Source organism: Vicugna pacos, chromosome X (genome assembly GCF_048564905.1).
Source record: "Vicugna pacos chromosome X, VicPac4, whole genome shotgun sequence".
Taxonomy (NCBI): domain Eukaryota; kingdom Metazoa; phylum Chordata; class Mammalia; order Artiodactyla; family Camelidae; genus Vicugna; species Vicugna pacos.
The window spans coordinates 6847938-6862037 of record NC_133023.1 but is presented as its reverse complement, the minus strand read 5'-3'; the positions used below and the strand labels follow the sequence as shown (position 1 = coordinate 6862037).

The window sequence follows — 14100 nt, the reverse complement described above, 5'->3', positions numbered from 1 at the left end:
AGATATTTCTGGCACAAGTTAAACTGCTGGAGGAACGCGGAGGAGAGAAAAACATTTTAACACATTCACTTACTTCACCAACACACAGGCAACTCCTTGCTTCTGTTTTAACGGCATCTCTTCATATTTTCCACCCGGTGGAACAAAGTTACGTTACTCTTGGTGGCTCTGCAGTGGTTTAGTGACCCCAATTAAGTCTAAACCAGGAGTTGGCAAACTTTTTCGGTAAAGGGCCAAATAGTAAATATTTTAAGCTTCTCAGGCTACACAGTCTCTGTTGCGGCTACCGAACTCGGCCACCCTGGCTTGAGAGCAGCCGCAGACAACTAGGAAACGAATGCGTGGCTGTGCCGATTAAACTTAACTTACAAAGACAGGGGGCAGGCTGGATTTGGCCCACGCGCTGTCATTGGCCAACCTTTGCTCTAAACTTTCGAGAAAAACGCCAAAATGTTCGAAGTGGACTGCAGAAAGCCGCTTTCTAACGAAACAACGAGCCAAGAGCCGTTTTCTACTCAGGCTCACGTGTGTGGGCGGGAAGTGGGAGATGACGCAGGAAGGACGACCGGGCAGAGCCCACAGCCGGCCGGTGGCTGCTACTGACATCTAGTGGGTGGAGGCCAGAGGTGCAGCTAAACATCCTACAGGGCAGCGGCCAGCCCCACGCAAAGAATGATCCAGCCCCAACCACCACCCTCAACCACGAGGTTGAGAACCCCTGAGCACCACACAGCAGTGCAGTTGTGACTGGGGAAGTTTGAAGGCTGAGAAATGAGACTTAGAGACCTCAGGCCAAGTTTCTTTCCACCTCGTTTCTCTGGACAGGTTCCTTCAGGAATCCAATCACTGCAGCCATCGCTGGTCTCTTCCTCTGGAAGTGAGAATCTTGGAGAACTCCAGATCTTCGAGCTGGAAGTCAACTCAGGAGATCACCTCATTCAGACTTGTCACCTAAGGTGGTGCTTCTCAAACTTTACTCTGCACGCAAATCCCCTGGGGATCTTGTCCAAATGCAGATTCTGCCTAAGCCGACCTGGGCGGGACTTGGAATTCTGCATTTCTAACCAGCTCTGGGGCTGCAGACACGGCCAGTCCCTGGACATCATCCTGGCTCTCAGGCACAAGGAAAGGTCCCTGCCTCACAGGTGATGTTCCTGAAGTTTGTTAAAGGTGACACACAGCTCCCAGGTCACTCAGAGAGAAATTCTGAAAAGAAACTGAAAAAGACTTCCTGGATTCTCCAGCTTTTGCCACCATAGCAGTGTCTCCCAAGAACTGGTCTTCGGAACTTTCCAATTTAGTTAAGCACAGAATCTACTCTTTTCTTTAGGTGCCCAGCAGCATCCGGCAGAAACACTGTATCCTGGAAACACTTTGGGAACCGCATGCCCACTGCATGCAGACCAGCTAGTTCTCCCCACTCTTTGAGACCCCTACCCCTTGGAGCAACTCGGCACTTGGCAACTCCCTAGAGAGAGTTCCTTGGTGATCATGTAAACCACCTACATCCAGTCCTGGAAACACATTAGACTTTCTGGGGAAAGACTGAAGTTTGAGAAATGTCAAAAAAGGAAAAGTGTTCAGCAGAAGGAAGCTAGCTCCAATTTCCGCTTGGGTCAGCAACAGTGGGAAACAGGTAGAAGCCCTGAGAGAGAGCATGAGGGCGAGAAGGGAACCTGGAGCCCCGCGGAAGGAAGGAATGTACCACTTCCAGCAAGCATCCTCCGGACTCAACCCGTCAAGACGGCCTGCGGGACGAGCATGTATGGGTGTGTTTTCAATTTCTCTGACAGAATCTGTTTGGATTGAGGACGGCTGTTTAATCTTTGAAATATGTGTTCCATGACAAATGCTGGAATCACATAGAAATTGCTCCCTCCGTTCTGGGAGCCAAACCCTGACCAAAGGGGATTGGAAATCCCCGCAAGGTGCTCTTTGGTTATTGCTCATTCGGCAAGAAAAAGCCATTTCTCTAATGAAATGCAGCGTTGAGGAACTGCCAGAAATAGATGCTCCCTATTTGCCTTCACAGATGGTAGCTTCTTTCTAGCCAATTAACTACCAATGAACTGGGGAAGCACTGTAACAGCAGGCCCGCCAGGCTCCCCTGTGCTCTCCCGGAGAGTGATGTCCCGGGAGGCCGTGGAAGTTTCTGGACCTGTCTCAACTCATAAAAGCCCCGGAAGACGCCCACCTGACCCGGACATGTATTTGCAAGGCAATTCTGGTTAGCTCTAGCTAAATCCCCAGAATTAAAACTGATGGATTGTGGCTTTTCAGGCAAATCCTGTTGGTTTTCTCTCTCCTTCTGGCTTTTAACTACATCATGTTGAAAGGACACAGCCAAGGCCCGTAAAAGGCGGGTCTTCATGAGTTTTGCTTAATGAGACTTATTTCCACATTAACACCAGGCTGGGGAGAGCTTTCTCTGTCTGGAAGTGTGGTGTCCATTGGGTTTTACATTGTTGGAAAAAGAAGCAAGTTACACACAGTCTTGTGTTGCAGGAACTCTTGCTCCAAATCTGAAGCTAATCAATTATTTAGCATCCGTGCGTATTTGTGCTCCTCTGCTCAGATGTCCATATAAAGCCACTGAGAAATGGAATTTCCTACTAAGTGGTCTCTTTTCTAATAATTTCCCATTAATTTGGAGTCAGTGAGGGTTTTTTTTTGTTTGTTTTGTTTTGTTTTACATCCCTTAAGAGATCTTAGATCTTCCTTATTTTGTTTGCTTTGTTTCATTTTGTTTTGGGTGGGGAATGACCACAGGAAGAGTCGGAGAGAAAGACGGTTGGCTCAACCTGGGTTATCTTTTAGGAGTCTGATCATTAAAGTATAGTACGTCCTTAAACAACACAAAGTTTAATTTCCAGTGAGGGGAGGCAGTGAGGGCAGACCCGTCTGACAGGGGAGGATACCAGCCCCGGGGACAAGATGTATGGGCAGTCTTTATGCTGGTGTTTGGTTTTCAAATTTTCTGCAAAGTTGAAAATTTCTATATAAAAAGCTGGTGAGGCAGGACATAATTCAAACCCAGCAGGCTAAGCAGGATGGATTTTAAAGCTGACCGAACAGATGTCACAATCTTGCATGACCATCTTGAGACTGTATCTTGAACGTTGCCGGGTACCTCAGCAGAACCCAGTCTCGAGGCTCCACTGGGTAGTGAGAGGCTGTGAAATCGGTCTCCCTTCCAGTTACAACATGCTTCTTGAGGCCTCTGTGTTCTCTTTTTAAAAATAGACTTCAAACATGTCGTGTTTAGTAAGGTGCCAATGTTTACACAGAGTGTTACGATTAAAAAAAAAACAACCCACATTGCTCTGTGGTCGTTCCAACACCAAATGTGAATACGTCTCATAATAGTTGCACGCAGCCTCCTTTCCAGCCCAACTGAGACAGCAAATAGTTATGACCGCGCCGGTGAAAATGGAGTCTATTTAATGTTCCCCAAGTTAGATAGACAGCCTGCCCCCTCATGTCAACCGTTTCAAAGGTTAGAAGCTGAGTCTGACAGAGCAGTGCCCACGTGGAATTAAAATGAAGACATAATATTACAATTACTTGAAATTCAATCGTTCTCCTCCTGGGGTTTCTCACCTTTTCCAGCTCAGCATCTGAATAATGAATACAATGAATACTGAACAGAATTCGCACATGTTGATAATTTAAAGTAACCAGTTCTCACCTAAGTGAAACAAACTGCTGGAAATGTTTCAGTTTCTGTGACTTATTAGGGCCGGAAAAAAAATATCTATTGACATGTCTTCTCCTTTGTAAGGTCGTCAGGAAGGACCGAATAGAGAACTTTGAGATTGCCTGGTTCTAACTAACGGCAAACACTGTATACTGCTTTGCTTCTAGCAAGCCTGCTTTTCCATCAAAGCCACACGCCCATCTCCATTCCCACGGGATGCGCTGAAAAACACAAGAAATTAACATGTCACTTTCGGGAGGCTGTTTATTTGCTGTCTGTCCTTCCACAACACATTTCCTCAGTAATAGAAAAGGAGAGCAAGAAGTAGATTGATGTGCCTTGTTACAGAACTCTTTTTCCACAATGTATTTATATTTATTCACATTAAAAAACCGATTCCAAAAGAATCCAGAAAGTTCTACAAATTTCTACGACCTTTGGTTCTGGAAAAAGAAAAAAACCAGTATTCTGAGAAAGGCTTGTTTCGCCTCCACATCCCGGTTCTACTTGTCTTGTTCATCACATCACCAGGTATCGCGGATGAAGCTCTACATTCGGATACGGCGAACACCTTCGGAATCCCCCCAACGCATACTCCAAGGAAGTGATAGAGGGGCCCAGCAGCACATTCTCCAGTAAGTTTGTCTGAGGCTGGCGCGGGCGGCTGAGTCAGGGCTCCAGGAGAGGCGGGCGGTAGTCACTCTGCAAGCCCCCTACCCTGGCCCCAACCTGCCTGCCTGACGCTGGGCTCTGTTAAGAAGAGCATGAACCCCACGGGCATCTCCACGCTAATGCTGGGGAGAGGATGCAAGTCCCCTCCGCGACCTTGGCCCAGAGTCAACCCCCGCCTCACCCTCCCCAGCCTCAGCTGGAGGAGGGGGGATTCTGCGGTTTCACTGACCTTTGGCTATCTGATCCCTGTTTCGTGTCCCCTCTGAAGCTCCCTGTTTCAGCTAACGGGGTGTCCTGGATTATATAAATCCAGGCTATGACTAAGACTCTTCAGGGAGCCAGCGCAGGAGAGCTCAGTGAAGACTTTTTAGGACTGAAAGTCCAGGAGAATCCAGCTTCATTCACATTGTTCCATGGAAACCCCAAAAGCAACACTAATATTAGGATCCGTTACTCAGTACTTACCTGCTGTGAACCAGACAACAAAATTTCATTCTATTACAGGACCAAAGATTATATTCTGTACTATACGCTGATCTTTCCACATGGAAGTGGCTACCTGATATTATTTTGGAGGCCAATTGATTACAGAAACAGATTTTCCATCATTTGTCAGCCTTATCTGACTTACACTTCTTTAAGTCAGGTAAAGCATTTCAGTATATTTCCTTCTATCAACTAGAAGTCTCATCAAAATTCTGATAGCTAGATTTTTATCCAAAATGAACATTCTTACAAGGGTTAAGAAATGATGGATTCTGATTGGGAGTTCTACATCAAATGCAAGAGAAGTGGGGAACTATAATGTTATAAGAGAGCATCTGGAGGAGGTCAGCAAGAGAGTGAAGAGGGCAGGCAGGACAAGGACAGGGACACAGTCACAGCATCCAACAGAGCAGACAAGTATTCTCCTCCCAAGGGCCAATCCCCCTCCCTTACTCAGAGAATCTCCATTTCACTCAGAGTAATACGGCTACTTAGCTAAATATTTTCCTTCCCAGACTCACGTGCAGCTAGGGGAGCCACGTGATGGAATTCTAGCCAATGGATGTAAGCTAAGCGTCTCTGGGAAAGCTCTGCTTTCCCGATATAGACATTTGCACCTTGTCACTTGCCTTTTCCTCCCTCTTTTTGCTTAGAAAGCAGACATCAGACCTGTTGGTGCAGTAACCATCTTATGACTATGAGGCAATAAGCCAAAGGACAACGGGTAAGGCTGGTGGGAAAAAATACCAGTGTGGGTCCTCAGTGATCTAGAAGGAAGACAGTCCTGAGTGCCCACCTCCCGGTTTCTTATTCAGCTCTTCATTGTGTGATCAGTTTCCTATTATTTGCAGCCAAATGCACACCTGATATATCGGTATCCAATGATGAGATTGAAAGGGATAAGGGTGACTCCGTGAAAAGGGAAGAACAAAGACGAAAGTGCAAGGGCCAGTAGGATCACACAATGGACCTGAAAACCACAGCTTAATTCTTTCCCACGGACAGGACAGAAGTCCTGACTAAAAGAATAAATGTATCATTACGTTCAATACAGAGATGCCCCATGCTCAAATTGGCTGTCTAGAATTTAACTCTGTCCTTCAGTGCTTTGATTGCTAGTATGAAAGGGCATGCTTATACATTAAAGCTGGCTGTTTTGCATCCTACAGAGAAGAGAATGGAACAGATTTAGAATCAATTTCGTACTTCTCTTGCAATCCATTTGGAGGAGTTCCCACTGAGAAATCATATGCCTCTTCCTCTCTGCAGCCGTATTTAATAAGATCTGAGAGGAAAAATAAGTAGTAACACAGGGTAGCCTGTTTTGACTCTTGTATACGATGTTTGGAGATTAAAGCCACTATGGCACGCTGGCAGAATATAGGCTATGGCCTATGGAAAGTGCTACACTGATCCATATTTAAGATGCACAGGCAACAGCAATAAATAGAGGAAGCAAATGCAGTGGGGGATGCAAATCAATGATGGGTACGTATACCCTCAAAATAAGGATGAAGCCCTTTTCATGGCAGGAAACAAAGTGCAGCACGAAAGGCTCCAACAGTTCATCATGCAGTCCCAATATGCTGGGCTTGCAGACAGAGATGATTTCTTCATATTCAACGTGGCAGGTGGCCTGACATTGGTTCAGAAACTGATGGATAAGCAAAATAATACGCTGAGAACAGGAGCCAGCAATGGACGGTCATGAGTGAACCTACTGGCATACTTGTAGCTTTCACATTTAACTTCTTTTCCTTCTCCAACAAAGGAAGTGCAGATATCTTTAGTCTGATTCAGTAACATAGCAGCAAAACCTCAGGAACCAATAAATAAGGAGGCTGACACGCCAGTACCCCTTGGCCTTTCAGGCTCAAAGCTTCATCAACATCAGTCTTCAGCAGAAGGGGCAAATGTTTCTTGACTCAGCCATTGTGTTCCGTGTCCCTGGACAAACCACATCATTTGTACCCACCCACATGCCCCCATGGCAGTTACTCAACTCATTAGGACACACAGCTTGAAACTCATAAGGGGTTAAAGCTATAAAATGCCTACTCATTGATGTCTTTTTTTTTAAGTTTCATTCTTCTTCCCCGCCTATCAAACCAAGCTTTTTTCCGCTGCCCCCAGTGCATGATTGTTCATTAGGGTAATAACATATCATTTGTTTTACTTTTAAAATGACACTGTTGTGTTTTTCTTAAAATAACTGCCATCTTGTTTCTAATTAAACATGATGGATTCAGGGTCCTGGTTTGCCATCTGAGCCATATGTCTCAGAACATCCTTTTTCGTGATGATGCCAAGAAGTCTCCTAGAAAAGAAACAAAATAGAAGAAGGAGGTCAGCCTTGCAATACTGACTCATGCCTGTCCCTAATCCCCAGTGCCCCGCCCACCCGGACACACAGAGAGACATTTCCCAGCGTCCCCCTGTGGATGGGTGGAGCCAATGGAGTGAGCTCTGGCCAATGGCATGTGGGTAGAGGGGAGAGATGCCCCTCCCAGGCACCTGCACATTTCCTCACTCTCTCTCATCTGCCAGCCGGAGGCAGAGGAGCCAGAGAAGGACTCTGAGGTCACAGAGGGCTGAATTAGGAGCCATCAGATTCAAAGACCTGGGTCCGTGAATGACCGTGTGGGGCAGAGCCCATGCCTGCTGCAACCCACGCTGGATGTGAGTGACAGGGGAGAAAAATTAACCTTTACTGTGTTAGGCCACTAAGACTGCAGGCTTGTTTATTACAACAGTAAGCCTACGATGACTAATACACTCCCCTAAATTTCAAGACTATAATCAATTAAAAAGGGCTTATGAAAGCCATTGTCAAAACTTAACCACACTGCAGAAATTCCAAGTATCAGATATTTTAGGTATAGTATGTTTTAAGTATTACTGGAAGGGTAAAGTTTGACATTCACTTCTGACCATATATGTAAATTACTTCCTCTTCCAAAATTCCATGGCTTTCAACTTACAAAAACAATGCCAGGGTCCCTGGTACAGGGCCACCTAGACTGTACACTGCTCAACTCCAGGGAGCACCGTTCACAAACATGACAAGGTAAACGTACTCCTACATCACACATACACACTTGCGCAACTGTTCACAGCAGCCCTTGACTCACTTTCAGTTTTATTAAATACTTCAGTGATCACCTGCTGGGATCAACTCATGCCCCTTGGGGAAAGCAAAAGGTTGAAAGAAGGGGATGTAGATAAATTCTTTGGAGGAAAAAAGTTCCACTGCCAGAGTAGTTTGCAAGATGCTGCTCACCATAACTCCAGGAAGAAGGGAATAGAGGAGTAAAGCTATTACAATGACAGGTGTCCACCCTGTATCTGTGTAAAATGATGACATACCAACAAAGCAGAAAACAATTGTAATACACTGTCATTTATTTAATTAAAGCCAAACTGTTAAACTCATCTCTTACTAATAGAAAGTGAGAGGAAAATAGCAAAAGGGGCCTTGAAAAGCATGCTGAACGAAAAGAATAATGACAATACAGATGACAAAACACTGAAAGAAAGTGCCATGACTAACCTGATAATCACACACACACAAAAAGATTGAGGGGAATGTAACAAGCAGGACAGAATTAGAAAATCAGTATCTTGCAACCCCCAGTGTTAAGAATTAGTTTAGTCAATAATTATCAATGGATTCCAAAACCACTGGGTAAATGGTTGCTGGAAAACAGAAAATTCCCATGGTCTCAAAGTATCCCTCCACTGATTACATACAAAGAGAAAAATGTCCCTTTACAATGGAGGGCTCTGGCCATCCCCACCTCATCTCAGTGATGGAGCTTATCACCAACAAAGTCGGAAAAGCTGACACTATGACATCATCTACACTGGCATGCTGCCCAAAACTACTTAAACCAAATCAAACCATGAGGAAGCAATCAAAAAAATTCAGAATGTGGGACTACTGATCTGGACTCTTTTTTAAAAGATGTCATAAATAACAACTAAGAAAGGCAGGGAACTGTTCTAGAACAAAAGACTAAAGAGGCAAAACAACCAAATCCAATGTGTGAACTTTGAATGAATTCTGGATGGAAATTTGAGCTCGATATTGAATGATACATTATTATTAATATTGTGCAATTACAGCTTAGCAGTTATGTAAGACTGTCCTTACTCTTAGAAGATGTATGCTTCATACATAATGGCCAAAACTTGGAAGGAACCAAGATGTCCTTTAATAGGTGAATGAATAAACAAACCGGTACTTCCAGACAATGGAATATTACTCAGCATTAAAAAGAAATGAGCCAGGAAAAGGCATGGCACAAGTTGAAATGCACATCACTAAATGAAAAAAGCCCATCTGAGAAGATCACACACTGTGTGATTCTAACTCTATGACATTCTGGAAAAGGCAAAACTATGGAGACAGTCAAAGGATCAGTGGTTCTCCTGGGCTTGGGGGAGGGAGGGACAAGTAGGTGGTCACAGAGGATTCTTAGGGCAGGCAAACTATTCTTCATGATACCACAATGGTGGATACATGTCATTATACACCTGTCCAAACCCACAGGATGTACCACACCAAGAGTAAATCTTAATGTAAACGATGGATGGTAGTCAATAATAACATATCATTTCTGCCTCATCAACAGCAACAAATATATCACACAAATCCAAGGCATTAACAGTAAGAGAAACTGTGAGGGGACAAGAGAGAGAACTCTGCACTTTCTGCTCCATTCTTCTGTAAACCTAAAACTACTCAAAAAATAAAGTCTATTAATTAAAGAAAATCAGATTCTTAAGTGAGAAGAAAGTGGTTGCCTGATGGGAGGGGGTGGTGGAGAAGGACAGAGCCAGGAATTGTTCTCGTTCCAGCTGTTTAGAGAGACCTGACTTTAACCAAGCTCATATACTCTTTTAAATACATTTCTTTTCTTATTCTTTTAAAATTTTTAAAGATTTTTTATTGAAGTGTAGTTGATTTACAGTGTTAGTTTCAGGTATACAGCAAAGCGATTCAGTTATACATATATGTACATATATTTTCTTTTTTTTAATTGAAGCATATAGTCAGTTACAATGTGTCAATGTCTGGTGTACAGTACAACGTCCCAGTCATGCATATGCATACATATATTCATTTTCATATTCTTTTTCATTAAAGGTTGTTACAAGAAATGGAATACAGTTCCCTGTGCTATACAGTAGGACCTTGTTGATCTATTTTATATATAGTAATGTGTATCTGTTCATCCCAAACTCCTAATTTATCCTTCCCCACCCTTTCCCCTTTGGTAGCCACAGTTTGTTTTCTATGTCTGTGAGTCTGTTTTTGGTTTGTAAACAGAACTTGCATCACTTTTCTTAGATTCCACACATAAGTGCTATCATATGATATTTGTCTTTCTCTGTCTAACTGACTTCACTTAATATGATCATCTCTAGGTCCATCCATGTTGCTGCAAATGGCATTAATTTCATTCTTGTTTATGGCTGAGTAAATATATTTCTATAATTTATAGAAATACAGTAAAATCTAATATGTTCCATAAAACAAAATGCTATTGTACTAAATCCTCCAAGCTGAGTCTGAGCAGTCAGCCTGGACTGGCCTAACACAGCACCACAGATGAGGTGGCTTAGCAACAGAAATGCATGTTCTCACAGTTCTGGATGCTGGAAGGCCAAGATCAAGGTGCTGGCAGCTTTGGTTTCTCCAGAGGCCTCTCTCCTTGGCTTGCAGACAGCCGCCATTTTGCCATGTCCTCACATGGCCTTTTTCTCTGTTCAAGCATTCCTGGTGTCTCCTCTTTAGCTAAGGACACCAGTCCTATCAGATTTGGGCCCCACTCTTATGACCTCACTTAACCTTAATTACCTCCTTAAGGACCCCATCTCCAAATACAATCACATTGGAGGTTAGGGCTTCACCTGATGAATTGGGGGGGTGCACAACTCAGTCCACAACAGTTCTTCAACTAACTCCCTTTATAATCAAAAAGGAATAGTTATACGGAAAGCAGCTCACGTCTATAAGATGCTAAGAAAGCTGTGGTCATCAGAGAAGTAGCAGTGTGTGTGAGCAGTTTGGGCCACAAAGGTGGAACACCTTTCCATCCACAGTGGGAGGACTTCCGCTGCTGGCGGCTGCCAACAGTAGACAGTCCCTCAGCTTACAACACTCTTTTGTCCTTTCAGACATTTATTTTCTACTTGAAAACCTGGCTCAGGACACTGCCCTCTGGAATACCTGGGGAACATCACTCAAATTGGATTACATCCCTGTTCCTTGGTAGATAACAAGCTCCTTGATTTTTTTTTTACACTTTTGGAGCCTTCTCCAGTTCTCACTCACAGAGATGCTCAGTAAGATGCTGATTAAACCAATGTTGCTTTGAAAAAAATACAACTTGTTAGCGTCTGCAAAGTGATAAGAAATTTACTGTAACACACAGAGATACTCCTCCCGTATCAGTAAAGCCTGTTTTTTGCTTCCTTCTATTCATCCTGGAGACAACAGCAAAAGATCAAGCATCTGCAGTCCTGACAAGCCCATCTTAAAGCTTGGTAACTACAGCATCTGGAAGTCAAGCTGGTTACAATGGTTCTGGGGAAATCTGAATTCAGGAGCTGCCTTGGGTTCGGGCATAAACTGTGCCCTAGCCTGCAACAATAATTATCAAAAAAGAAGAAAGTTGAATATCCTTCCAGAAGGAGGGAGCATTAAATCCAGCAGGGTTCGTTCGAGGTGTGAAATGTCCTACTTGATATAAATCAAGTGTTTAAACTTCCAGCCCCTTTGGATAGCAGTTCAACTGAACCTGGGGAATGATGAACGCTTATCTGTGACCATGAACATAATTCATCTTAGGGCCGCTGGGCTCTGGTGAGGCCACCCCAGCCAGGTCCCCGAGGCCCACCTAGCAGGGCTTGGGGAAAGCTGACACCATCTCCCCTGCTCGCTGCTTCTTTCTAGATCCTCTGTGGGGAAAATGCCAAATTCACTCTTGGCCACTGGAGGTTTCTAGACTCCGGCCTTATGGAGACCAAGACTTCTCTGGCCCCTGGTCTGGTTTCACGACTACCTTGGAGCCTAGGGCCTGAGAAGTCCTGCAGACAACACAAGTGAAGGGTACGAGCTGGGCTTCTCAGCAGAGAGCAGGGAAGGCACATGGCGACGGAATTCATCAAAAACACGAGCTGGCTTGAGCCGGGTCTGCCCTGGCTGAAAGCCCGAGGAGATGAAAGGCCCCGCAAACAAGGATCTCTTGCCAGCACTAACGTATCAGCATCTGTGTTTGTTTAAAATATGTAGAGCGAGAGAGAGAGTGTGATTGTGTTTTCTCACAGAACATTCGGAGCCAATTTCGGCACCCAGATCTTCACAGGAAAACCTCATGGGGCTCCGTGAGGTGTGAGCGGGCGTCAAGGGCAGAATTTCCTGCCAGAACTAGAAATTCCAATGATAACTGACGTTTGGATTATTATTTTAAAGGAAAAGAGAAACTGCTATACACTTGAGACGACACGGGTGATCACAGCAGCACTGATGCCGAGGCGCTGGAAATTCAAGTACAGAAATGGGCTTCAGCAGTTGGCAAAGTGGGGACACCGAGCAGCAGCAGCACCTGGGAGCTGGTTAGAAATACACATTCTCGGGCCCCCCCAGACTGGAGGGACCAGTAGGAGGTGGGGCGGGCACTCTGGGTTTAACCTGGAGGTTTACTCCTCCAGGGGATTCCGATGCCTGCTCAAGTCGGAGGAACACTGACTTCGTTTTAAAACGACCAGCAGAAACGATCCCTGGCTTCGAACACTTACTGATCTGTTCTTTGTTGATTGCCCCCTCCATGTGCGAGACACCCCCAGCTGCAGTCAGAGCTAACCATGACAGTCATCTTGTTGGCTAGGAGTTCTCAGGGTCCGTGTGCACAGTCAGCCCAGTGCAGAGCTCTAAACCGCCGTGGGAAGAGAGCCGAGCGAAGAGTGCTTTTCACAGGCATCAGTCCAGGGAGCACTAGTGGCATCTGGGCCAGATGGTTCTTTCTTTCGATGAGGGCTGTCCTGTGCACTGAAGGGTGTTAAACAGCATCCCTGGCCTCTACCCACAGGATGCCGGCAGTAGCATCCCCTCTCTCTCCACTTACAACACCCCAAATCTCTGGGGGGGGGCAATCATCCTGGTTGAGACCTGCTGGGTCAAGTGGAGTGTGCTAGCTTGGAACCATAAACTACATCAGAGAGTTAAGCCTTGGGACTCTACAAAGACCAAAAGTCAATGTCTCCACGGCCCATACCCCACCTCCCACCCTAGCCCATAAAGGAATAACCTGAGCAGAGAATCCTTAGTACCAGGCTACCTGGACTGAGCCAATCTCTTCCTCCGCCCAAGTTTCTGAGGCCCTGGAATTTAGGACGAGCCCTTGAGCCCAAAGAATGGCTACACTGCACTATAGCCCTCACATTGCCATGAGCCTTTGATGGCTGCAGGGCTGGTTTCCTGGTGCGTGATAACACAAGGTGAAAGCAATATTGCTATGGCAGGGACGATGCCGTGGGCCACCCAATCTCCCAGCTCTGCCATGATGTTTGAAAATATGAAGTTGTTTGGAATGGACTGACCTATAGGGTGAACTTCACATTCACTTATGGGTGATTTCATCCACAAGAAAGTCCAGGAAAACGCAGCACACTACACCCGGGCAGGAACACCCCGGGGCAGGGGGATACCCAACCACTCCCACAAGCCAACCACAGGGCTCTCTCAAGGTGCAGTGACATCTTTATTGTCATGGGGATATATTTCTCAGCCATAACACGAGTAAAATGTCCTACGGTGTTTTGCTAGGTTCCTGTCTCTTTTTTGAAATGTGTCACTGATGAAGCAGTTGAGTGCTGTGCGCCAAACCCTATTTTTCTCATCAGCCCTGAGATTCTCATGGCTCATTTCTGCAGAGCGCTGTGATTTGGAGGGACGCGTGTGTCACATTCCAGCAGGACCGGCTGAACCTTCTCTGGCACCAGGACCATAGTGGGCAGGAGGGGACATGGAAAAGAGCTCCAGCCCCTCCCCGTTTGCTCCTCCTCTTTTGACTCAACCTTCAGCTTCAGGGCAGAGCCAGCAGCCCCACCTGGAACCTGAGTCCCAAGCTCGCTGGCATCCCCTCCTCCTGGGCCCGCCACAGCCTACTGACATCTCTTTCGAGCCCTGCACCCTGACCCCAGTCTCCGCCAGTCCCTCAAGGGCTGAGCCCACATCC

General features: G+C 45.5%; 1 protein-coding gene across 2 annotated transcripts in view; it reads right to left on the bottom strand.

The window, feature by feature from the left end:
* Positions 1-3943: 3943 nt before the first annotated feature.
* CLCN4 (chloride voltage-gated channel 4) overlaps positions 3944-14100 on the bottom strand; it is a 66037-nt gene continuing 55880 nt past the window's right edge. For both annotated transcript variants that reach the window (XM_015251871.3, XM_072956766.1), the window contains one exon: positions 3944-7172. In XM_015251871.3, the coding sequence (XP_015107357.1) occupies positions 7082-7172 (91 nt within the window). In that variant the 3' untranslated portion in view covers positions 3944-7081. The remainder of the gene's footprint in view (positions 7173-14100) is intronic.